This window comes from Microcaecilia unicolor, chromosome 1, assembly GCF_901765095.1.
Source record: "Microcaecilia unicolor chromosome 1, aMicUni1.1, whole genome shotgun sequence".
NCBI classification, from domain to species: domain Eukaryota; kingdom Metazoa; phylum Chordata; class Amphibia; order Gymnophiona; family Siphonopidae; genus Microcaecilia; species Microcaecilia unicolor.
This window is the reverse complement of record NC_044031.1, coordinates 428786666-428810474: the sequence shown is the minus strand read 5'-3', so window position 1 is coordinate 428810474 and position 23809 is coordinate 428786666. Positions and strand designations below refer to the sequence as shown.

General features: G+C 42.4%; 1 protein-coding gene across 4 annotated transcripts in view; it reads left to right on the top strand.

The window, feature by feature from the left end:
• CARMIL1 (capping protein regulator and myosin 1 linker 1) overlaps nucleotides 1–23809 on the top strand; it is a 596509-nt gene that overhangs the window by 264773 nt on the left and 307927 nt on the right. For all 4 annotated transcript variants that reach the window (XM_030212120.1, XM_030212112.1, XM_030212103.1 and 1 more), the window contains 5 exons: nucleotides 3218–3304; nucleotides 6218–6321; nucleotides 16820–16897; nucleotides 17017–17093; nucleotides 18366–18470. In XM_030212120.1, the coding sequence (XP_030067980.1) occupies nucleotides 3218–3304; nucleotides 6218–6321; nucleotides 16820–16897; nucleotides 17017–17093; nucleotides 18366–18470 (451 nt within the window). The remainder of the gene's footprint in view (nucleotides 1–3217; nucleotides 3305–6217; nucleotides 6322–16819; nucleotides 16898–17016; nucleotides 17094–18365; nucleotides 18471–23809) is intronic.

Sequence of the window (23809 nt, the reverse complement as noted above, 5' to 3'; positions counted from 1 at the left end):
CGGGACTGGTGGTTGGGAGGCGGGGATAGTGCTGGGCCAGACTTATACGGTCTGTGCCAGAGCTGGTGGTGGGAGGCAGGGATAGTGCTGGGCAGACTTATACGGTCTGTGCCAGAGCCGGTGGTGGGAGGCGGGGCTGGTGGTTGGGAGGCAGGGATAGTGCTGGGCAGACTTATACGGTCTTTGCCAGAGCTGGTGGTGGGAGGCAGGGATAGTGCTGGGCAGACTTATACGGTCTGTGCCAGAGCCGGTGGTGGGAGGCGGGGCTGGTGGTTGGGAGGCAGGGATAGTGCTGGGCAGACTTATACGGTCTTTGCCAGAGCCGGTGGTTGGGAGGTAGGGCTGGTGGTTGGGAGGCGGGGATAGTGCTGGGCAGACTTATATGGTCTGTGCCCTGAAGAGCACAGGTACAAATCAAAGTAGGGTATACACAAAAACTGGCACATATGAATTATCTTGTTGGGCAGACTGGATTGACCGTGCAGGTCTTTGTAGGCTGCTTTAGGGACAACAACTGAATCGAATAGAAAATCTATGGTAAGACTTGAGACTGCAGGGCACAAATGATTTCCAGCCAATTTGAAAGAGAGGAGCATTTTTGCTGAGACAAATGGGCAAAAACTGTATCCATCACCCTATACAAAGTTTGTAGGCACTATCCTAACTGACTGAGGGCTACAGCATTTCTACAGTGCTATTAGGTATATATAGTGCTGTAGAGGTCCCTTTAAGAGACGGGCCCTGTTCTTTGGAGCTTGGTTGAGACACACAGACAAGGCAGTTTTCTAGTAATAACTTAATTCTTACAGTAAAACGTTTAACATGAGAGGGCCAGAATTAGGAAGACTCAGGGACTTTGAATTTAAAAGCAGCCTCAAAGAGGCAAGTTTTTAACCACGACTTGAATATGAACAGACACACAGCGTAAGGCACACCAACTGAGGAAGGACAATCCAGACACATGGGGGCAATTCTGTGTGGGCACCTCCTTTTAGGTTTCACATTGCTGTGCAGTGAGAGTCTATAACAGCATATGTGCATCCAGATTCTGATATAGAATGCTATCATAACCTGGCATCGGCATGCCTACTTGTACGCGACTGCAGTTACACCAGCCATACATCTGGCATATCTATGGTTCCATAATTACAGCAGAGGCACATGTAGCTGATAGCATTCTGTAAGTTTCATACATAAGTGGCAGCCCCACCCATGTAAATGCCCCCTTTCATTTAAACGCTATGCACACCCTTACAGGATAGTGCTTAATCTCCCTGCCTCTGCTTAAACATGTTACACTTACCCCGTGAAAGTGCTAGGATTCTGTACATTTGTGCCTTCCAGTGGCATGTAAATGCGGGTGCCCACTTATTGAATTGTCCTTATAATGCATAGGAAAAAAAAAATGATGCATTCGGAGCAATATTCAGAAAAGTTTTATACTTGCTTTCTGGATGAGATGTAGGTTGTGACAAAATCTCACATATCTTGATCATATTGCCATTGTATGTGGAAGTTTCAGCCTTTTTGGACATAAGCTTAATCTGGGAAGCTGTGAAAGCACATAGTTAAAGCCCTTGCCTCTGTGTCTTCACAGTGTTCTCTCTTTTCAGCAAGCAGTGAAGGACCTTAAATACTAAATGATATTGTCAGGGGTATGAGATGGGTAGTTATGTTTATTTGCTTAAATGCACCAGCTCACTTAAGGGCATTCCAAACACTTGATACTGTAAGACCAAACTGGTGTCGTAAGACATCAAAGCAGTGTGCAAGTGTAACCAGTTCAAATGGTGGAGGGGTGTGTTTTTTGTGAATTTAATGCTCATGTAAAATGTTAGATCGACTGCTGGAAACCAAAGCTCTCCAAATATATACAGACCAAGATTCCACATGAGCAGCAATGAAGCCAGTTTTCTTAAGCTGCTCTGCTTAGTGCGCTCACAGCCTTGCTTTGGAGAGTTCAGCTTTAGGAGTTAGAGAGTAACACTGTGTTCATATTTATGTAAATTTGTACTGAGACTGCAAACAGTATTGCCAGACTGTGATGATGGTTTTTCTGACGAGAGCACCTGTTCCCAGTGAATTTAACTGAGAGAACCAGCTCATCTCACAGGGGCCATCAGACAACGATCAGAGAATGATGCTTGCCTAAACCAGATTAGAACCAATGACCTAGAGGTAAAAGGCTCTAACTGTGCCAATTCCTTTAAAGTTATCCAGCTTTCCTCCTGCTTTCTACTCATCCTCAAGCAGGTATGGTTGTGACTGTTACTGTGAGCTGATAGGAACTAGAAGTTACAAAACAGTCTCACACAGGAAACATGAAAGCCTTCAGCAGAAGGTTAAAAATTTTCATGGGTTCACTTATTCTTTTGCTTGGAATCTATATTTTCTGTCTTAACAGATTTATTTTCCTATATTAGCTTATCATTTTTGAGTAAATTGTACCCAGACTTGCATATAAAATTTTATCAATATTTCTTTGACACCTGCAAAACAAGCCACCTAAACATGTAACACAGGCTTAAGCCTCTAAACGAAAGCAATGCTATCCATCTTCATAAGTGCAGTGTATACAGTTTAATATTCTCATCACACATCAGTGTATTCCATCCACCCTTGGAGCTCTCTCAGGGCATTTTGCTATGTGGTGAGAATCTTAAACGTATGTTAAACTTTATGGCAGGTGCCCAATACTTAGATGGTGGTAAAACATTTCAGAAGCTCTGTGGTTGCCAGCGCCTAGGTTGGACTCTTTCTTCATGATCTTACTTTTAATTTAATGTTAAACCATATTCATTACATTACAGTATGTCTGAGGTTTTCTGTCTTCAAGGGAAAAAGTGCATTGCCCTTTTTTTGGAGGGGGAAGGATTGAGTGGTTCTGCATATCATTTTAGAAGCCAGGTTTTGCAGAGCTCATTTGTATTTCATTCTGTGATAGTCCCATTTCTTATGTGGATGTGAAAGCAGAGAGCATTGTCTCTTTGCCACTTAGTTTTACAAAGGTTAGTTTGTTTTTCTTCGCTATTATGTTTCGGGAAAAAAAAAAGGATTTGTTGTCTCTAATTAGCCATTTTGACCTAATCCTTCCTTTCTCAGGGTTCTGCAACTCTGCTTTTGTGAAAGGAGGCATTTGTAGTCTGGTAGTGACATGGAATTTTAACTTAGCAAAAATAATTTCAAATTTTGTTTTTTCTCTAATTTTTTTTTTCAGGTGTATCTGTCCTCAGTGCTCTCTTTGCCAAACTCCCAAAGGGGATAAAACAGCTAAATTTATCTAAAACCTCAATATCACCAAAAGGTAATTTGTCTGTGTGCCATATTTGTTTGCAGTGGTTGTTGAGCAAAACTGCTTTTTATAGAGCAGTTCCTACATTGGATTGAACTGTTCTTTTTTTCATAATCTAGTTTATATTACAGTGTAGAAAAATATGCTTTATAAAATACATTGCAAAAGTCTTCAGGAAGTTACATGGAAATACTTTAAAAATGAATAGGAGGAAATATTTTTTTCACTCAACGAATAGTTAAACTCTGGATCTCTTTGCAGGAGGATGTGGTAATGGCGGTTAGTGTATCTTGGTTTAAAAAAGGTTTGGACAGGTTCCTGGAGGAAAAGTCCATAGTGTGCTATTGAGACAGACATGGGAAGCAACTGCTTGCCCTCGGATTTGTAGTATGGACTGTTGCCACAATTTGGTTTTCTGCCAGGTACTTCTGACCTGACTTGGCCACTGTTTGGAAAACAAGATACTGGGCTAGATGGACCATTGGTCTGACCCAGTTTGGCTACTCTTAAGTTCTTATCTTTAAACTTAGTTTTTGTAACAAATTGGCCCTCCCTAAAAAAGTAGAAAAACAAAGGGGTGTAGGACTTCCTGGTACCCTCTTACTAACATCATCCCCTAAATTTATGGCTAATAGCTTCACCTTTAGAGGTGTACAGGATGATAAGTGAGGGGGCAGTTTATTGTTTATAATAATGCCTTTTCATTTGCATGCTACGAGCAACCGCCACATCCAATGGATTCAGCTTACCCCACACTAAGAAAATCCTTCTGAATAGACAGAGAAGTATCACACTTAACGCCTCTTTTATCAAGCCGCGCTAACGGTTCCCTCATGACAATGCCAGCAGAGCCCATTCAAAGTGAATGGGCTTTGTCGCCATTACCGCACCAGGAGCCACTAGCATGTCTTGATAAAAGAGGCCTTGTACTAAAATGCGGTAAGATTTTGCACTTACCAAGCGCTAATGACAACGGTTAAAATGTGATAAATTCCGGGGGCACACCTAACACCTGCCCTGCATTTACTGCACAGGAAAGAGTTGTGCTAGATAGCCTGACACATCCATGATTCAAGTCCCTGCCCCCCCCCCCCCCCCCGAACCTGCCCTGATTACAGTCCTTAAACCTCCCCCCTCCCCCCCCGAGTGCCATACTTCTCTGATCCCTTACTCAAATCCCTACTACATGTGGACATGGAGTCAGTCTTCTATATTAAGGTTGTTGTTCCATGGTTAATTCTCCTTTTTGTATTAGCCAAGAAATTATTTTGTCCATTAGAGAATCATTTTCAAATGTTTTTATTACAAGTAAACAGCTGTTTACCCATGAAAATGACCCACTGAAAATTGCCCCTTCCACTGGCTGCAGACATAAGTAATAGTTCTATTTACAATGTAGGTATTTTTAACCGTGTCCAAAAAGAGGTAGAGTTGGGGCAGAGAATGTCCCATGAGTATTTTGTGCAGTACATTTTACCCAGTGTCCCTCACTGAATGTTGTAACGGAAGTCTCATGTGGGAGTTCACTTTTATTACGTGTTTGTAGGCATGAAGATAAAGTGCCTTCATGGCTCTGCAAACACCACAGTCCGTCTAAAAATTGCCTAGGTTGTATTCAAAGCCCCATAAATCTTCAAAAATATGACTATTCAGTGGCTCTCGAGGGGACATTAAAGGTGCAACTTTAAACAGGGTACTGATGTAAGATTTCCTAAAATGTGTTGATTTTATGTCTATTTCATAAAGGGCTCTTATAATATGTGGTAGAATAGTTTCTTTACTTGGTGAAAGTAACCCAAAATACATGTACCAACAAACTTATTGTTAACAGGCTCTGACACCGGTCCATTAGAAAACTGATAAGGCTCGAATAAAAAAAAAAAATTCACTTGTATGCAATATTACTGCTTCCTCATAGGCCTTTTTTGACAAATATTTGCAAGGCACTAAAGTTTGAATAAATAAAAGTTACTCGTGCACTTATGTGATACTCATGACCATTTCTGGCAATTCAAAAATGTCTTCTTTTACAATTCACGAGGCTGTCATCTGACATAGCATGTTTTGTACAGCTACATCAGGGAGTCAACTCCTGTATATATAACTATAACATATAATCAATGTACAGTTCCATACGAAGAATTTTTTAGTAACTCGTGACACTTTGTATTTCATGCTACTGAACAAATATGGTAGTATCTCTTCAAACTCGCAGATCAGTGAACACGTGCAAGTTGTAGTCCATCAGCTTATATGACATCCAGTTCAGTTCTTCATTGAAACTATTAGGTGTCACTGTTCTTTATAGTTTAGCGTTCACTCAGGGGCCCTTTTACTAAAGCACGCCTAAAAGTGGCCTGCGCTGGTGTAGGTGCGTGTTTTCGATGCACGCTGGTCTGTTTTCTCAGCGTGCCTGGAAAAAATGCATTTTTTTCTGCCGGAAAATGGATATGTAGCAAAATTAAAACTAGCACACGCCCATTTTGGGCCTGGGACCTTACCGCCACCCTTTGACTTAGCAGTAAGCTCTCACACGCTGATAGGGCGGTAAGTGATTTTTAGTACAAGCTGAAAACGCTAGTGCACATTAGTAAAGACCCCCTAAATATTTCTGTAATGATTAAATAATATATTTCACATTAAAGACTAAAGAAATGAGCCTGAAGTCTTCAATAAGTATTTTGTAAGAAGATTACCAAAGCAGACTCTGTGGTACACACTTTATAAAATATCTATAGTTAAAAAAAAAAAAAAAAAAAAAAAAGTACAGCTTTGAACAAAAACCCTTTAAACATCTGAGCACTGGGAACCCTTTCATTAACACACAAATATACTTCTTTGTTGGTACAGTACTACTATAAGATCGATCTAGATTTCAGTTTTGTTTTTACCAAAATGAAACTTCACAAAAGTATTTTGTTGCAGGGGTGAATAGCCTTTCCCAATCACTGAATGCCAACCAGCTGATTGCAAACACTCTTACCCACCTTGACCTCTCAGGGAATGTTCTTCGTGGAGATGACCTATCGGTATGTTTTCTTTATTTTTGTGACATCTCAGTACTGTAAGCCTCTTAGCAGCCTACCTCAGGGTAGGTCTCTCCTGTCAAGTGTCTTGAACAGATTATTTCTGTAAAGAGTTTGCTTTATTATAGCAATATAATTTTTGCCATTGGCAAGCAGGATTGAATTGCACACTCAAGTGGGTTAGATCACTCAATAATAGGACAGAACAGATCTCCCAGAGCTCAGAACTAGCATAAAAAGTTATGAAGATGCATGACTCTTCTTGTGCTTATGTCCCTTCAGTTTCTTCAATTTTGTTTTCTTCGCTTTGCTGAACAGATGCTGAAACAAAGCTCTTCCAGTTTTTTAATCCAGTTTTCTCCTCTTGTTTTCCAATGTTCTGTTTTGTCATTTTTAGTTATATTTTTATATTTTTTCTTAGATAAAAAAAGGCCATTCTTTAGTAACAAACACTAACTTCAGCGCCAGGTGAGGTTGCTGTGACATGAGTTTGCCTTGTCAGTTTCCTTGATTTTACTAGAACATCCCCTTTCATTGTTTGCAGCAAGTGTTCAGTTAGTTAGTCATGGGCTATTGCAAGAGGATGCTGGGGATGAACAATCTGAACACTATCAATTATTTCTCCAACCCACTCCCTGCCTTGCCCATAAGAGTCAGCACAATTTTTTTTTCTACAGGAATGGGAGAAGATGAAAGGTGCTCAGTATCATGTCTGAATATCATCTCCAGTGTTTAGTCATTTCTCCTAGAAGACCTCTTAACTGGTTTTTCCTATAACAATCTGACACCTGGTTTCGTCAGGATGAGGACCATCTGCTCTTGCAGGCCAGTGCAATAGAATATGTTCATTTGGCAGCAAGGCATAAGTTCTACTCCAAATACTTTATCATCCTGAAAAGAAATCCAGGAGAACTGCATCTAATCTTGTATGTTAGAGATTTGAATATTAACTTCTCTAAGAAAAGTTCAAAATTAACATCCTTCCACCATTCTCCCCTATTAAACCAAAGGTGACCGACTGTGTTTGCTGGATTTTAAGCACGGTTCTATTCATCCTGAATGCAAGCAGTATCTTGCATTGATAATGGTTGCTTTGCAGGGTGAAGTAAAGTCCTCCCATTTGTACTTCCTTCACCTTTCAATGACAAGCGTTTTGTAATTGTGGCAGCATACTTACATGAACAGGATGCAATGGGCAGGGCTGGGCACCACCATTTTGAAGGCGGCGCCGATGGAAGAGGAGGGAGATGGGGAAGGGCCACTAGACCACCAGGTGAAGGGGATTGACTCAGGTAGGAGGGAGATTGACCCGCGGCCCATTGGGCCACAAGGGACATGTAAGGGGATGCTGGGTGGGCTGGAGATCCATCAGATCTCCAGCCCCCCTGAACCTGGGTTGGGGAACCGAAGGGCCACCGGACCTCCAGCCCCCTGTGTCGCTGGAGGGGGGGTCGGGTTAGGGTTCCTTTTGGGAGGGGTGCTGCTGCATTGGGGGGAATGGGGAGGGGCCTGCTAGCATGCAAATGCATGCTGGACAGGGCTCACCATTACTCTCCAATGGTCTGCAAACCCTAACACTAGCTCCGAGCTGGTGTAGGGTTTGCTGTAGACAGCGTTCCAATGTTTGCCGCGGCAAGTTGATTGTTGGAGAGGAATTTATTTAGCATGCATTTGCATGCAACTTGCTCTAAGAGTCCTGTTTTGCATGCATTTGCATGCTAGTTGCATTCAGAGCCCGTGAGTACGTTGATTCACATGCTTGGGGGCTCTGATCATGGGGCAGTAGCAAACGCAGGTGCTAGTATGGCGTTAACAGCTTATAGCATCTGCGTTTGCTTCTGATCTTGGCCCATTAATGAGAGGAGTTAACCAAAATAAAAGAAACACGTTAAGCATTGAGATACTCCAGGTGCTTGGACAAGGTACTAATTAAACGAAGAGCTCAACTCAATCTCCTGACACCTGTTTGGTTGACAAAAAGGTTGAAAAGTGAGAAGGTTCAAAGAAAACATATTTAATAGATTTGTGTCTGATAATACATTTGCATAGCTATCTTAGGGAAAAGGTTCCCCCCACTTGAAGAACACCTGGTTTCAATAACAAAAACTGCTTGCGTCAGCGTTGGGTATGTCTTGAAACATCGGGGAAAATTTGAATCTTAAAGCCCATAAATAATTTCTCTCTATTTTTAAGGAACATTCTCAATAACCATTGCTTATTAGGAGGCAATGCCACTGAGGCAATCAAAGTTACTGTGGTGGCTACTTCTGAATCCAAGGTGTCCAATATTGCTGAAACATCCAAAGAAGCTTGCTGTTATTCCACATCTTTCCTCAGTAGATAATAAACTTGTGAAAACGGAGGAAATTTATCCTCCGGTATACCAAGAATTTCCTTCATATAATGTTTCACCATTTCCAAGGGCACAACAGTTGGCACCCTAGGAAAAGTTAGAAGGGGAAAGGGAATGGGACTTGATATACCGCCTTTCTGTGTTCTTTTGCAACTACATTCAAAGTGGTTTGTATAGTATATACAGGTACTTATTTGTACCTGGGTTAAGTGACTTGCCCAGAGTCACAAGGAGCTGCTGTAGGAATCAAACCCAGTTCCTCAGGCTCATGCTCTGCTGCACTAACCACTAGGCTCCTCTTCCGGCAAGTAGGTTCCTGGACTAGCCTAGTTGGAATCAAACCCATTTCTCAGGATCAGTCTTCTGCTGTTATGATTGGGGTCAGAACCCCTCTCAAACTTACCTCTTTCCTGGGGGTCAGCTTCTTAGCTGGCTTCTGTTTCTTTTGTCTGTCCTTTCTGAGCTGGCTCTGTCTCTCTGTGCTGGCAGCTTCCAGCAGCATGGGGTTAATTGTTTTACTTTACTACAGCTGTGTGGGTGGACTGAGTTAACTCTACCTCTCTTTGGGTGTACTGGCTTCAAGTGCTTCACGGTGTTGCATTGGGGTGGGTTGGGCCTCTCTGGGTCAGTGTGCTTTTGCCTAGGTCTAGGGAGTGTGACATCATCAGGGAGGGCCTTGATAAGGAAGTGGTGTTTCCTTCAGGGCCTTGGCAACAGTGGTGTTTGCTTTAGGTAGGGTGGTGCTGTGTGCACTTCTGACTTTGTGTCTAGTTTCCCTGCTTGCTTTTGCTAGGGCCAGGTTAGTGTTAGTGCAGTGTGCACTGGTGACTGTGTGTTTAGCTTTCCTGCTTTTCCCTTTGGTTCCCCTGCTTTTCCCTCTTGGTTTTGGAAGCATTGCTGTGTGTAGGGCTTTGGAAGCTCTGTTGCTGATAGAAGTACTTCAGGGTTTGGTGTTGTTAGGAACACTACATATTTTGCTGTTAGAAGTACTTCTGGGGTTTGTGCTATTGGGAGCATTGCAGTCTTTGCTGTTGGTGTTTGGTGATTTAGAATCACTTTTGGCTTATGTGTTAGCTTCCCTGCTTTTTCCTTGTGTCTCCCCTGTCTTCCCTTTTAGTGCTAGGAGCTCTTCTGGTTGCTTGCCAGAGTAGTGCTTAGGAAGCACCTTGTTAGTTTTGTATCTAGCTTGCTAGAGCAGTGCTTAGGTAGCTTGTTAGTTTTGTGTTTAGCTTATTAGTGTAGAGCTCTGCTTGTAGCTTGGTGCTTAGTAGCACCTGTGTTAGCTTTGTGTTTAGTTCCCTGCTCTGTTAGTTTAGGGCTTAGGAAGTCCCTTTCTTGAGCAGGGCTTAGGAGCTCCTGTTTAGTATAGGGCTTAGGAAGTCCTTTTGTCAGTTTACTGTTAGGAACACTCCTGCTGGTTTAGGGCTTGGGAGCACGTAGATCAGTTTAGGTTTAGGAGCACTTCTGTTTCCAGTCCTGGTCCCTGTGTCATCCGGTATCCAGTAAGCCCTGCCGGCTACTCGAACCCAGGAGCTCAACTCCTGGGGGGCTTAGTAGCTAAGTGCAGGTGAAGCTGTGTGGACCAGTCCGGTGTGTTCCAGTCCGGTGTTCCAGTTCTGTGTCCTCCAGTCTGGGGGATTCCAGTCCATGTGTTCCGGTTCGCTGGGCAGTGCCTGCAGTCCCTGCCGGTGTGCTTGCCCAGTGTTGGTTGGTGGGTTTTGCCTGCTGCTGTCGCTCCTCGGCAGCAGCCCAAGGGCTCACGTTTGCTCCAGAGCCCGGCCCCGCGGGCTCTGAACCTGACATCTGCACTAACCACTAGGCTACTTCTCCACTTGTTGCTCCTTGCAAAATTTTCCAAACTTGCTAGCATGTTTATATAATTGATATTTGAAATAAATGAGTGATTGTTTGTAATTGCAAATGCTGAGTTTCGACCTGAACTTTGTGAGTTGTCCTATAAAGGTGCGTCAATCATATAATCTCTTTTTCCTGATGAAGTAATTCCCTCTTTCTTGCCTTTTTTTGATGACTAGCATAAGCAATAATTTCTCCATGCATCACTGCTTTAGCAAGATTATCTGCATGAGCAGCATTCACCTCTTTAAATATCTACCATTTTTGTGAGTGAATGTCTAGAAACTTCCCATCTCCTTAAAAACAGCTGGGAAATTTCCACTGAGAGGTTTTTGGAGGTGTCCCTAAGACCACCAGTTGAGTATGAACAATTTTATGGGTTCTCTCTGCTTCCTACAGTATCTTCAATAAACATCTAGAAATAAGAATGTAATCAATTCTGGACATGGTGGAGTGTGCTCAAGACAGATGGGTATAATCTCAATCTACCAGATGTAAAGTACACCACACATCTACCATATCCAGTACTTCTCACATCAGTGGGATACCCCTAGACACGTGGTAGGGTCCACCCGATTTCCCTTGTGATCTATCCAACATTGGATCACCCACCTCATTGAAATCTCCTCTCACCAAATAAGAAACCCCATCAAAACTTTGGAGATGTTGGATGATTTGCCTATAAAAAGTCTTACTATAACTATTCAGTGTATACACATTGCAGAGAAGCAACGGGTGGCATTCAGTGGTTAAATGGACTAGCAAAACTCTACCAGCATCATCATGAATAACTTTTTGTGTGGTAATTTGAATGCCCTTCCTAATTAATATAATAAGGCCAGCCTTTTTGTCTCTAGCAAGGGATTCACTAGAACTGGATAAAAAGATTCATTACCACAAGATCTTACCAAGTCAAAGGGACTACAAATACATCAGCCCCATGGTCATCAGAATGCGGGGTACCACAGGGATCATTCACAATATATTGTAAGCCATACTGAGCCCGCAAATAGGTGTGAAAATGTGGGATACAAATGCAATAAATAAATAAATAAAATCTCCGCTTTCCCCGATACTCTTCAACCTCATGATGATTCCACTAGCCAGATTACTAATCAAACATGGCCTTAATCCCTTCATCTACGCTGATGACGTCACCATATTTATCCCCTTTAAATCCAATCTATCTGAAATCTCCGATAAAATAAAAATAAATACAGGCATGACCACCCTAACCTCTTGGTCTAACGCTTTCAAGATGAAGTTGGACAAAGAGAAAACACAGTGTCTGGTTCTTTCATCTCAATACTCTCCACTCCTCCTGACTACTGTCAGCACCCCAGATGTTAAACTCCCCATATCTGACAACTTAAAAATCCTTGGAGTAACGATTCGAAAACCATGCTAAATCCATCACAAAAAAAAATGTTTAACATATCTTCCCTTGGATACTTTCCAGAACCTGGTGCAATCCACAGTACTTACATACGCAGACTACTGCAACAGTGTTTTCTTAGGATGTAAGACCCTAATCCTGAAAAAACTTCAGACTACCCAAAACACAGCAGCCAGACTTATCTTTGGCAAGTCAAGATTTGAAAGCGCAACATCTCTTCGAGAGAAGCTTCATTGGCTCCCCATCAGAGAAAGAATAAACTTTAAAGTCCACACACTGATTCATAAGATTATATATGGAGAATCCCCTAACAACATGAATAACCTGATCGACCTCCCAACCAGAAACAGATCAATGTCTTCACGTACTTACCTCAATTTACACCTTCCCAACTGCAAAGGAATTAAAAACAAAACCTCCTAGCATTCCAGTTTCTCCTTTTTGGGCAGTCAGCTTTGGAACGGTCTACCAAGATCCATCCGAACAATCAACGACTATCTACTCTTCAGAAAAATGTTGAAGACCCATCTCTTCAAGAAAGCTTACCCTAATGACCCAACTTTACTTTTTAAGCTCACCCACATGACTCCTGTCCTGACGATTATTATACCTTAGACCATGTCTCCCAATCTCCTTATGCTCAACCCCCAATCTTTTCTTCTCCATCCTCCCTACACCATACCCCTCCCAATCTCTTTTCCTTTTGCTCATCCTATCTTTGTTTACCTCTCCATGTTCAATTTACATATCCTTAAAACCCCACTGTTACTATGTTTAATTTGTAATATTCTCCTTCAAGACTTTGTAATTCTATTTACTATGTAAGCCACATTGAACTTGCTATGTGTGGGAAAGCGCGGGGTACAAATGTAATAAATAAATACATTCAGAGTAAGAACCTACCCACCAGCAACAGAGTCTCTGATGTTCCTTAGCATCTAAGTGTGTTTCCTGGAGGAAAGCAATAGTTGCTTTCTGTTGGGCCAACGCTTGTAATATTTTTATAGACATTTAACTGGTGATGACATACCACACCTACATTCCAAGTCACTACAATAAAGGCATTATGTGATATCACAGAGCAGGTGAAGAATAAATATGGAAACCACTCTAAAGGATCGATAGGAGTATCCCAGCCAGTATCCCCACTCCACTCCAACCAACCAACCATGAACTGCAGAAATTCCCACCAGCCAGAGTAGGAAACCCTGCCTTAACACTCTAGTCCACCTCTGTCATCGTCTTCTCCCACCACCCCCCTCCCGAAACCTTTTCCCTCTCCTAATAGGCACCACGAGGTGCTCGACTTCCATGTCGTCGTCCCCCCCCCCTCCCGGTATCCCCTGTTGTATATGCAACAGATATACATATATAGGCGTCCAGTCCACCCGATCAATTAAACAAGGAACAATCAGTAGTTGCTAGTACCGTTTGGAAACTTGGGTTATTTCAAAAACCCACAATAACTCAGACATTTTAAACAAACCATCACAATCAGAGACCCACGAATCTGTAAAATGACAAACAACAAAAGGTGGCATGAATCACCCCTCTGATTAACAGAACGCCCCAATCCAAGGACCGACGCTATAGAAAAGTCATGTGGATGTGCTAGGCTTATCTCATTCCAATTGTTCCGTGAAAGCTTGGGCTGCCGCTACTATGTCAGTGTTGTGGAGCAGAGTTATGGAATAATTGCAGTTTAGCTGGGTACAGCAGGCTAGAGGGTGCTTGTAATTTATGTATGTGGCCACACAAAGGGGCAAATTGTGTGCGTTGGAATGAGACGTTAGTTGAGTAGTCCTTGGAAGCACAAGATCTTCCTTCATATTCCAAAGTCTTACTGTCTCTGAGGCAGACAGGCTTATTTTTGAAAGAGAAGGGTGCCCATCTTTCGACACAAATCGGGAGATAGGCGTTCTTCTTCCAGGGTCACCAAAATCGGCATAATCGAAAGCCGATTTTGGGCATCCTCAACTGCTTTCCGTCGTGGGGACGACCAAGGTTCCCGGGGGCATGTCAGAAGCATAGCGAAGGCGGGACAGAGGCATGCTTAGCGCATGGGCGTCCTCGGCCGATAATGGAAAAAAGAAGGGCGCCCCTGACAAGCACTTGGTCCATTTTTTCTTGCAACCAAACCTCAAAAAGGTGCCAGAACTGACCAGTTGACCACCGGAGGAAATCGGGGATGACCTCCCCTTACTCTCCCAGTGGTCACTAACCCCCTCCCACCCTAAAAAAAAACTTTAAAAATATTTTTTGCCAGCCTCAAATGTCATACCCAGCTCCCTGACAGCAGTATGCAGGTCCCTAGATCAGTTTTAGTGGGTTCAGTGCACTTCAGGCAGGCGGGCCCAGGGTTTTGCGGGGCTCAGCACCCAAGGTAAGGGAGCTATGCACCTGGGAGCAATTTCTGAAGTCCACTGCAGTGCTCCCTAGGGTGCCCGGTTGATGTCCTGGCATGTCGGGGACCAGTGCACAACGAATGCTGGCTCCTCCCATGACCAAAGGGCTTGGATTTGGTCGTTTCTGAGATGGGCGTCCTCGATTCCATTATCACCGAAAACCGTGGACGACCATTTCTAAGGATGACCATCTCTAAGGTCGACCTAAATGTTGAGATTTGGGCATCCCTGACCATATTATCGAAACGAAAGTGGACGTCCATCTTGTTTCGATAATACAGGTTTCCCCGCTCCTTCGCCAGGACGTCCTGCGAGGATGTCCCTGTTCGATTATGTCCCTCAGTATCTCCACCTTCTGGTGATAATGGAGTAATCTGAAAATGACAACCCTAGGGTGCGCTGTGGTTAACCTTTTGGGTCCCAAGCGATGTGCACATTTTATTTGTAGAGGACCAGCTGTATTTTGATGTTGCAAGATTTTGGAGAAATATGCTTCCAGAAATCCACATAGCTCTGCATCCAGCACTGACTACTACTACTACTATTTAGCATTTCTTTAGCGCTACAAGGCATACGCAGCGCTCCGACAACCCAACCAGTCTCAAGTTGTTCCTATGAGAGTGGTTTTCAAGATCATCAAATTTCTTCTGCAGAGTAGTCACCACCTCTTGCAAGAGCTTGAGTTCCAATAAAGTTTCTTGAGCAGAAGTCTTGACCTTTCTCACTCTGCTGAACCGTATGACGTTCCTTTGTCAAAGCTGTGATGCAGTTGTCCATGCCATCCAGTTTGTCAATGGTTTGCTGCAGGTTTACCCAGGGCATGCTCCACAGCCAAACACACTCCATAGCGATTTCAGCAGCCCATTCTGAGCCTACCATGGGTGAGGGGTGTGCACTTTTCTCTGTCATTTTTAGGCTGCCTCCATGACTCCTCTCTGTACCCTGAGTCCTTTTGATGCCATATAGAAATCACTCAACACTCTTGGTAGCAGCGACAAGCCGACACTGCAAAAGTCGCCAAAAGTTCTACGAAAGCAACTCAAGGAGAAAGAGAGCAGGAACTGGTTATAGAATGCAATCCACTGTGCTTAGCTCCAGCGAAGTGTCAGATCTTTCTATAAAGAGTTTAGTGTATGGGGAATTGGTTAGAGAGTGAGGAGCACTTTTGGGACCAGTCAGGGAGGGTAGGAGACAAAATGAGACAGTTCACGGTACTTTCCCAGGCCACCAGCTAAGAGAGATGGCCTGGTTGAAATCCACGCTGACCACATGCAGAACAGAAAGTCCGAGGTGCAGCAGCCAACACCACCCTCGTTCAGCTGATTAAACAGTTCTGCACTTGCATGTAGTGCAGCTCAGTAAAAGGGCATCTATAGTCACAAAGACTCGATGAGTGCAGGAACCTTCTCTTCCCTACAGCAGTGGCTCCACGTGATGTGTCTAGGGATTCTCTCTCTCTTTCGGGCCTCCCCCATGTGGACCCTTTACCGCTGCTCACCAGACCGCTACTGCTCCTCTCCAGCTCGATGCTGGCAGTGTCTCAACATCAGGTTGACCTACTTCGTCTCTGCGGTCCATGCTGCTGGTCTCTTCCACCTTCTGCCGAGGCAAAATATGCCACTCCATCCCCTGGGAGATGGCCATGAACTGCTAGTTCTGGACGGCTGTGATGTTCGCCAAGGGGATCCAAGTAATGAAGCTGAAAAAAAGGGGGGGGGGGGGGTGGATGAGACAGGACATTTCAATATAGACAAGTTTCGCCTGCTTTTTAAACTATTCTGTTTGCATATTTGGTACTGATTCATTATTTTAATTTTATTCCCTAATTTCAGTAAAATAAAGTTAAAGGACATTTGGGCCATTTTCCGTGGTAATAGCCATTTAGTCATTGAGACTGTAAAAAGAAATTACTTTAACTGGCTACAGTGTAATAGATCTGACGTAAATTTAGTAAGAATATGTGTGTGGATATCCTTAAATCTTAACGTGGGGAGTGATTCTGTTTTAGGGTTTTTTTTTAATCAATTAGCATGATCATTTGTACAGCATGCTAATCTTTTTAGTTTTATCAACTTATTCTGAACTCATTGAGTTTAGTCTACAGGGTAAAATTAGATAATTGCATATTAAAGTTAGCTGCTGTGACACCACAACAGTTTATCCCAGACAGAAATCTGCTAGAGCCTCTCATTATGCTATATGATTGCCCAATTTGGGTTTAAGCAGGAGTGTAAAACACCCTATGTGAGATGTGATTTCTGTCCTGTTTGTCATTTGGTATGCACATTTCAGACCGTGTTCTGCAGCATGGATAAGTTTTGTTTTTCTTAGAGCTAGTCTGATGAAGCATGCAAGGTTAATGGAACACTGCTTTATTAAAAGTCTGTCTGTAGAAGAAAAGCATTTCTGCAAGAGGTGGTTTAATTTAAGGGTGGGGGAGGAGTAGGAAGTATTGTTCTATGCTCACAAATATTTTCTTTTTCTAATTTGAAGTACCTGTACGGCTTTCTGGGCCAGCCGAATACCATTATTCATTTGGATTTATCCAACACCGAGTGTGCACTAGACATGGTAATTCTTGGCTTTATATTTGTTTGTTTTCTTATGGTAAGATACAACAAAAATCCAAAACACTGAATCGTCTGCTTGATAAATATTTAATGATACTTTGGGGGGTTTTTTCTCCTCAGGTATGCACAGCACTTCTTCGTGGATGCCTTCAGCATTTAGCTGTCCTCAATTTGTCCAGGACAGTTTTTTCTCACAGGTATGGTCGGTTTACCAGCATTTTGTGCTAATATGAATAGATTTTTAAACACTTTAAAAAGATTAGCTTGTGCCATTGGTCTCCGGCCCATTTAGTGTAATAAGACTTGATGTGGGTATATGAACTCAGAAGTGATCCTAACCATAATCTTGACCAGGATCCCTCCTCCTTTGTCCCTAAACCCAAAGCAGTGCCATACTCCAGCAGGGTACATCATCAATGATAAAAAAATAATCCAACTCTAATATATTATAACCATTGCATTCCAAGAGGAGCATGCTCTCCTCTAAGGTATTACTGAACCATTGGGAATTCTGTAGTACGTACAAAGAAACTCCTTTCTCAATCATAGAACTTTATCGCTTTTCTGAAATATAGTATTTATCCAAATCTGAGGTACTGTGCAACTTATTTATCTGTTACTTGCAAATTTACACTTTATAGATACACTAGTAAAACAGGCCTGTTTCTGACACAAATAAAATGGGCGCTAGCAAGGTTTTCCTCGGAGTGTGTATGTTTGAGAGAGAGAGAGAGAGTGTGTGTGTGTGTGTGTGAGAGAAAGTGTGTGTGAGAGAAAGTGTGTGTGTGGTGTGTGTGTGAGAGATGGAGTGCCTGTGTGAGTGAGAGAGAGAATGAGTGAGAGACAGACAGACAGAGTGCCTGAATATATGGGGTCACACAATATTGCAAAAACACAGTGCTAACTGCTGGGTTGTAGCATACTACTACTACTACTTAACATTCTAAAGCACTACTCGGGTATCGGATGGTTATTTCTTGTGATACTGTGGTGTTCAACCTGAAATAGGCTACAGAGAAAACTATACTCAAACTGCAACCATAGTGGCAGTCGGTACAGCATTGGTTTATGTTTTAATGTGCCTTTAAGCTTGACATTAATGAAGATTTGTATCATAAAAATGATTGTAATGTAATGCTAAGGGCCCTGTTTACTAAGGCACATTAGCGGTTTTAATATGCCTACAATTAGTGTGCATACTAACCTATAGGGATATTGTAGGCACATACACGGTTAATGTGTATATATGGTTAACGCGCATTAAAAGCGCTAACACGCCTATAACGCAGCTTAGAAAGCAGGGCCCTAAATTACAAAATATGTAACATCTACTAAAAGAAAAATAGTAAGCCACATTGAACCAAAACCTGTTTTTGAATAATTGTGGGATATAAGAACAAATAGACGTGCATGGTGTTATTGATAATGAGTAGTCAGTGTTAAACAGGTTTTTCTTTTTTTATTTTCAGGAAAGGAAAAGATGTTCCTCAGTCTTTCAAACAGTTTTTCAGCAGTTCACTTGCTTTGATGCAAATTAATCTCTCTGGCACAAAACTCCCTTCTGAGCCCTTAAAGTAAGTGTCTCATATTTTGTGTTCTGAACTATTCCATACATTATAGCACTTCCAAAGAAGCTCTAGTACATGCGGTCTTTGTCCCATCCCCCCCCTTGTTTAATTTTATATGTTTATATGTATATGTGTACATATAATACACTTAAGCTTTGGAAATTGGCATGTCTCAATGATGATAGGGTGTGCTCTAAACACACCTGTGCAACCTGCTGTGAGACTCCCATCAGTCATGGGGGCAGCCATTGTGTCTCTCCAAATAGGTTGTGCTAAATGGCAGACAGAGGAAATATCTGTGATGGCTCCATTGATTTTTGTGATTGAGGTTGGCACAGAGAGAGAAAACTAGGGAACAAATGATAGGACAGTGCTGGGGAAGGGAGTATGCTTGCCTGGGGATGAAGACGGGGTGGGGGGCAGTGCGCTGCGATGCTAGTGTCAAGTGATAATTTGGAGAGGAAGAAAACCATCCCCTGGTGAATTCTACTGGGTGATAGCTAGTTTAATATATAGATTATTGCTAATTTCTGCTTCAGCATAATTATGTTGCATTCTCAGTTGAATACTTAATATTAATTTTTTCTAGATCTCCCTGATCAGTCAGATTTTTACTGTGAGAGAGGATAAAGGAAAGAAGACTCAGTACATCTCCTTTTACTTATTCCCTTAACACAGTTCAAAGTTGAGCAAGAAAGCTCATTTAATAAATTTTGGAAATTTCAATTCATCGCAAATATTTTTGGAGTTATTGCTTTTCACGTTTTTTTGTCATGCAATTGCATGTTTGATTGGAAACAGTTTTGCATTAGAAGAAAAAACTATTTGCTAGTCTTAAAGAATTGTGATGCCACCTTAGGGAAGATCTGGTGAGCTGGCAATGTGCTGAGACTGTACAGTCTATAACGATGAATTAGCAGGGGTTTTCCCATTTGCAGAATGAATGAAGCTCCTTGAAGAGTTGAATTCTATTCCCTAACAGCTAATGGTGTTTGCTGAAACAGTAAGCTTGGAAAATCTTTGTCATAGTATCAATTCTGGGTCACCCTAAGTGGTGACCGCCTTATCAAAAAGAGGCCAGAAATTCATTTAAGCCTCAAAAGTGGAATAAATAAATATAAAAATCTAGCAAGCTGAAATAAATGAAAGAGGAAATATTTAGTATTTTCAGAAAGCTATTACAATATGGTACAGTTCACATAGATATGAGAAACAAATGCTTTGAGTTAAGTTCAGACCTGTACATTAAGTCTAAAATTAAATCTATATTAAATCTAAAATAAAATTTTTAGAAGTGCATCTGTATAGGAAGCAAGCTAGTCATATATACATATTTGAATTCTACTATGAGATTCTTTTAATCCTAATTATGAGCTCATTGAAGTGTACGGATGGCTGAAGAAAAAAAATACTCTGTATTTTTCAGGGATGGAAACATGCTCAAGAAATTCTTGATATAGCAGCTTTTTTCATGGCAAAAGAGTATTTGTATTGGGGAAAAGTCACATAAGAATATCTAATTTTAGTGTCAATTTCAATCTATGTTTATATATAAAGATTTATCACATTAAGGTAAGGCAGCATTCTATATGTTCTCTAAAATTGCAGTCACAATGGTTTGTCATTTGTTTTTAGCTTTTCCTTTCAAGACAGATGGTTTCTCTCGCGTTTTAAAGCATGGTCATGTTGGGTCTTTGTCTCACATTTTGCCCAGTCATAAACAAGATTTTTCTGTATTTTTCTGATTGGCTAGACAACCACTTGCCTCCTGAGAAGCTAAGTATGATCTCTATTGTGAGAGTGTGATTTTTGGGGGGGACTTCATTGGGACTTTTGTTGGGACTTTCACTGTAGCAACTCCATCTAAGGTTGCCTTCAAAAATATCTGCAAATACCATATTAGTTTTCTGACACCAGCACTGAGAGCATCACATGGCCTCAGGACTGCAGAACTGGTGTCTGTAATCTGCTACTGCCCTCGCATCCCTGGGGCAGGGGCACATGAAGACCCTCACTGTACCCGTGAATCCTGCTGTTCATTATGATTGTGCCAGCTGTAATTATTCTTTTGATTGTGCTAATTGTTCTCCAATGCACAATGCTCCAATGTATCCACCTTTATGCTGTGATTCCTGATTTATGATGTAATACTCAGCTGTATAACACCATTGATGACTAATAAAAAGATAAGTACGATTTACATTCTCAGGGTGTCTGAGTGGAAATGTTTGCTTTCTGCTTGAGAGTTATGCAAAGTACTGTGAACTGTGGTCCAGTCTAGCTTATCTGTGGCCCGAGTGGAGCAGATCAAATAGTCTCTACCATTTTGCTCACACTGTTACCTGGCTCATAGGTCTGACATTTCCTAGGTCACTTTTGGAACCCTTTTTAAACATTGGTGATATTTTATGCCCCCCCCCCCTCCATTCAACTACCACGCTTGATTTTTAAAGATAGGTTGCAGATTACTAACAGATCTGCAATTTCATGTTTTAGTTCTAATAGTACTCTGGGATTTATACTATCCTGTCCAGGTGATTTGCTACCCCTTAGTTGTCAATCTCCTAGTCTCCTCCATCACATCTTCTGGGTACACAGATTTTTTGCAGTTCCTCTGAGTCATCACCATTAAATAGCATTTCTGGCATGGTTACCTCCCCTACATTTTACTAAGTAAAGACTGAAGCAAAGAATTCAATCTCTATGCTATGGCTTTGTCCTCCCTGAGTGTTCCTTTTACCCCTTGAAAATTTAATGGTCCTTCTGATTCTTTTACGGGCTTGATTAATTGAATATACCTTAAAAACGTTTTATTGTGTTCTTGCCTCTAAGGCAAGCTTCTTTTCAAATTCTCTCTTTCCTTCCTTATCAGTGCTTTCCATCTAACTTGATATTCTTTATGCTGTTTCTCATTATTTTAATTTGGATCCTTTTTTCATTTTCCAAAAGATGTTCTTTTAGCTGTAGTGGCTGCTTCGAGCTTACTTTTTAAACATGCAGGCTGTTTGGCCTTCAGGATGATGTTTGTGAACAATATCTACACTTGATGTAAACTTTTAACCCTCACTTTTAACTGTTGTTTTTTAACCATTTTCCTCATAGTCACCTTTTTGAAAGTTAAATGCTGATGTAGTTCATTTCCTGTGTCACCATCATCATAAAGGTTTATACCACTTTATGTGGAAAAAAACCATTCAAAGTAAAAGAGAGAGCAAATTAAAAAAAAACAAAAAACAAAAACAAGCCAGAGTTAATCCCCAACCTACCCCTAAATTAAACCAAAAAAAGTAGTTTCATCATATATTAAAGAAGAATGTTTTCAAATCTTTCCTAAAACATAACAAAAGTGTGACAGAGCAGTTTGTTGTAAGCCTGTAAAATGTATTGAATATTTCCTTCACTGGCTCCCTGAAGTGTATTTCTCTAGTTTGGCCACCAGGTGGTGCATGTTTATGTTTTGAAGCTTCTGCTGAACTAAGGCTGTTTCTTTGTTTAAACCTTTTGGAAAGGCAGTCTGCAGTATACTTTCAGACTTGTTGTTCTGGGCTGTAATTGGCCCAGGAGCTCAAGTTCATTTGGAATATACTGGACTTTGCCCTAGTTTTAGCCAGGAAGATAAAAGATTAGGATCTTTTTTTTGAGGCTCTGTGAACAGGTATATGTTCTGATCTTCCCAGGTACTACTTAGATAGTATATAAATGATTAGTTAGTGTTATAATTGATCCATATTTCAGTTACCTGCTATTGTTCTGCTGATTGCACTTTTTCTGTTTCACTGTTCAGTATTTTTATGACAACAAACATAGTTAGTTTGTTCCTCTACCTGTCTGGAATGATAAAAAATCCTGGTGGTTTGTGTGTTGGGTCTGTGAGTGCTTTCTCGGAACTGTGAGACCACTGGGAATGTGGACCCAGTAACCTAGAAATCACGGGGGATAATTTGAGAGCGGGAGACTCGCTCAGAGGCGGTTATGACCAAGTTGGTGGGAGGAGAGTGCTAATTGCTTAACCTAAGATGGCGACGGGACAAGACGGACCTCACTGAGCTCCATGCCCGGGTGGAGGCTGCGCACGGTGGGTGCAGGACGGAAGCTCGAGCCAGTCAAGTCGGCCGTCTGACGAGATCCGCTATCATCCCAAAAGCGGGGAGAGGCAAACGGGGGGTGCTAGTGAGAGAGCCGAGGGTGTGCGGCTGATTGCGCATTCGGCATGCCCCACGCCTGCCATGGCCCACCATCCCACCCCTACTCCAGCCAACGGAGCCGCCGCGGTGAGTGGCTGACAGGCAGCGGGCAGCAGCAGATCAGAGGTGGCCTGCCCTCCCGACTCAGCCGCTCCATCCTCAGGAACCGCAGCGGAGAGCAGCTGACGAGCAGCGGGTGGCAGCGGAGTGGAGGTAGCCTGCTCTTCCAACTCAGTCGCTCCATCCACCAGAGCCGCGGCTGAAGAGCGGCGGGAGGCGATGTAGCAGAGGCGGCCTGTCTTCCCGACTCGGTCGCCCACCCAGAACCGCGGAGTGAGCGGCGGCCGGCAACCGGGGCAGAGACGGTCTGCTCCTCCACCTCAGCCCCAGCCCACCCAGCCAGAGTGCCAATCAGCCAGGTAAAGGGCGTGGGGAGACCCCACAAGCATACTGTGTGCCAGGCACTACCTATCTAACAAAAACAGTGTTAGACTTGTTACAGATGGACAAACAAAGAACGACAATGTGGATGCAGATGGACAAACAATAAAGAGCGGCAATGTGGATGCAGCATTCATAGGTTCACTTGCTGTGCTTTGAGTGAACACCAACGACGGCTGCACGGGGCAGTGGAAACAGAAATTAATCAAATAGCTTCCTTGCTTACAATGGACTAGCTAGGCTTACTTCCACTCCATTCTATTATACCTCCTTCAAGATTCGCAAGCTCATAGGGTTACTGCTGTGCTTTGAGTGAACGCCAATGACGGCTGCACGTGGCACTGAAAACAGAGATTAACCAATAGCTTCCTTGCTTACAATGGACTAGATAGGTTCACTTCCACTCCAGTCTATTAAACCCTCTTCAAGATTCGTCAGATAAGAGGAGAATAGAGAACTGCAGCACTGGGTTAAGAGCAGTGATCGCTGCATACTGTAAGCAGTGCCGGCCATCAAAACAAAGAAGCGCATGTTCTGTCACTAAACTTTAATTATCCCAAGAACGCTAGATCCTGCTAAGACACGCCCCTATGACATAACATTACCGTCGCACAACGGAGACCTCGCAACTTTTAAGGAGGACAAAATTGTTACGTAAATACGAGGGTCCGGGAGATTGATCTTTAACGTTGAATACAGCAACAATCTTCTAAAAACTAT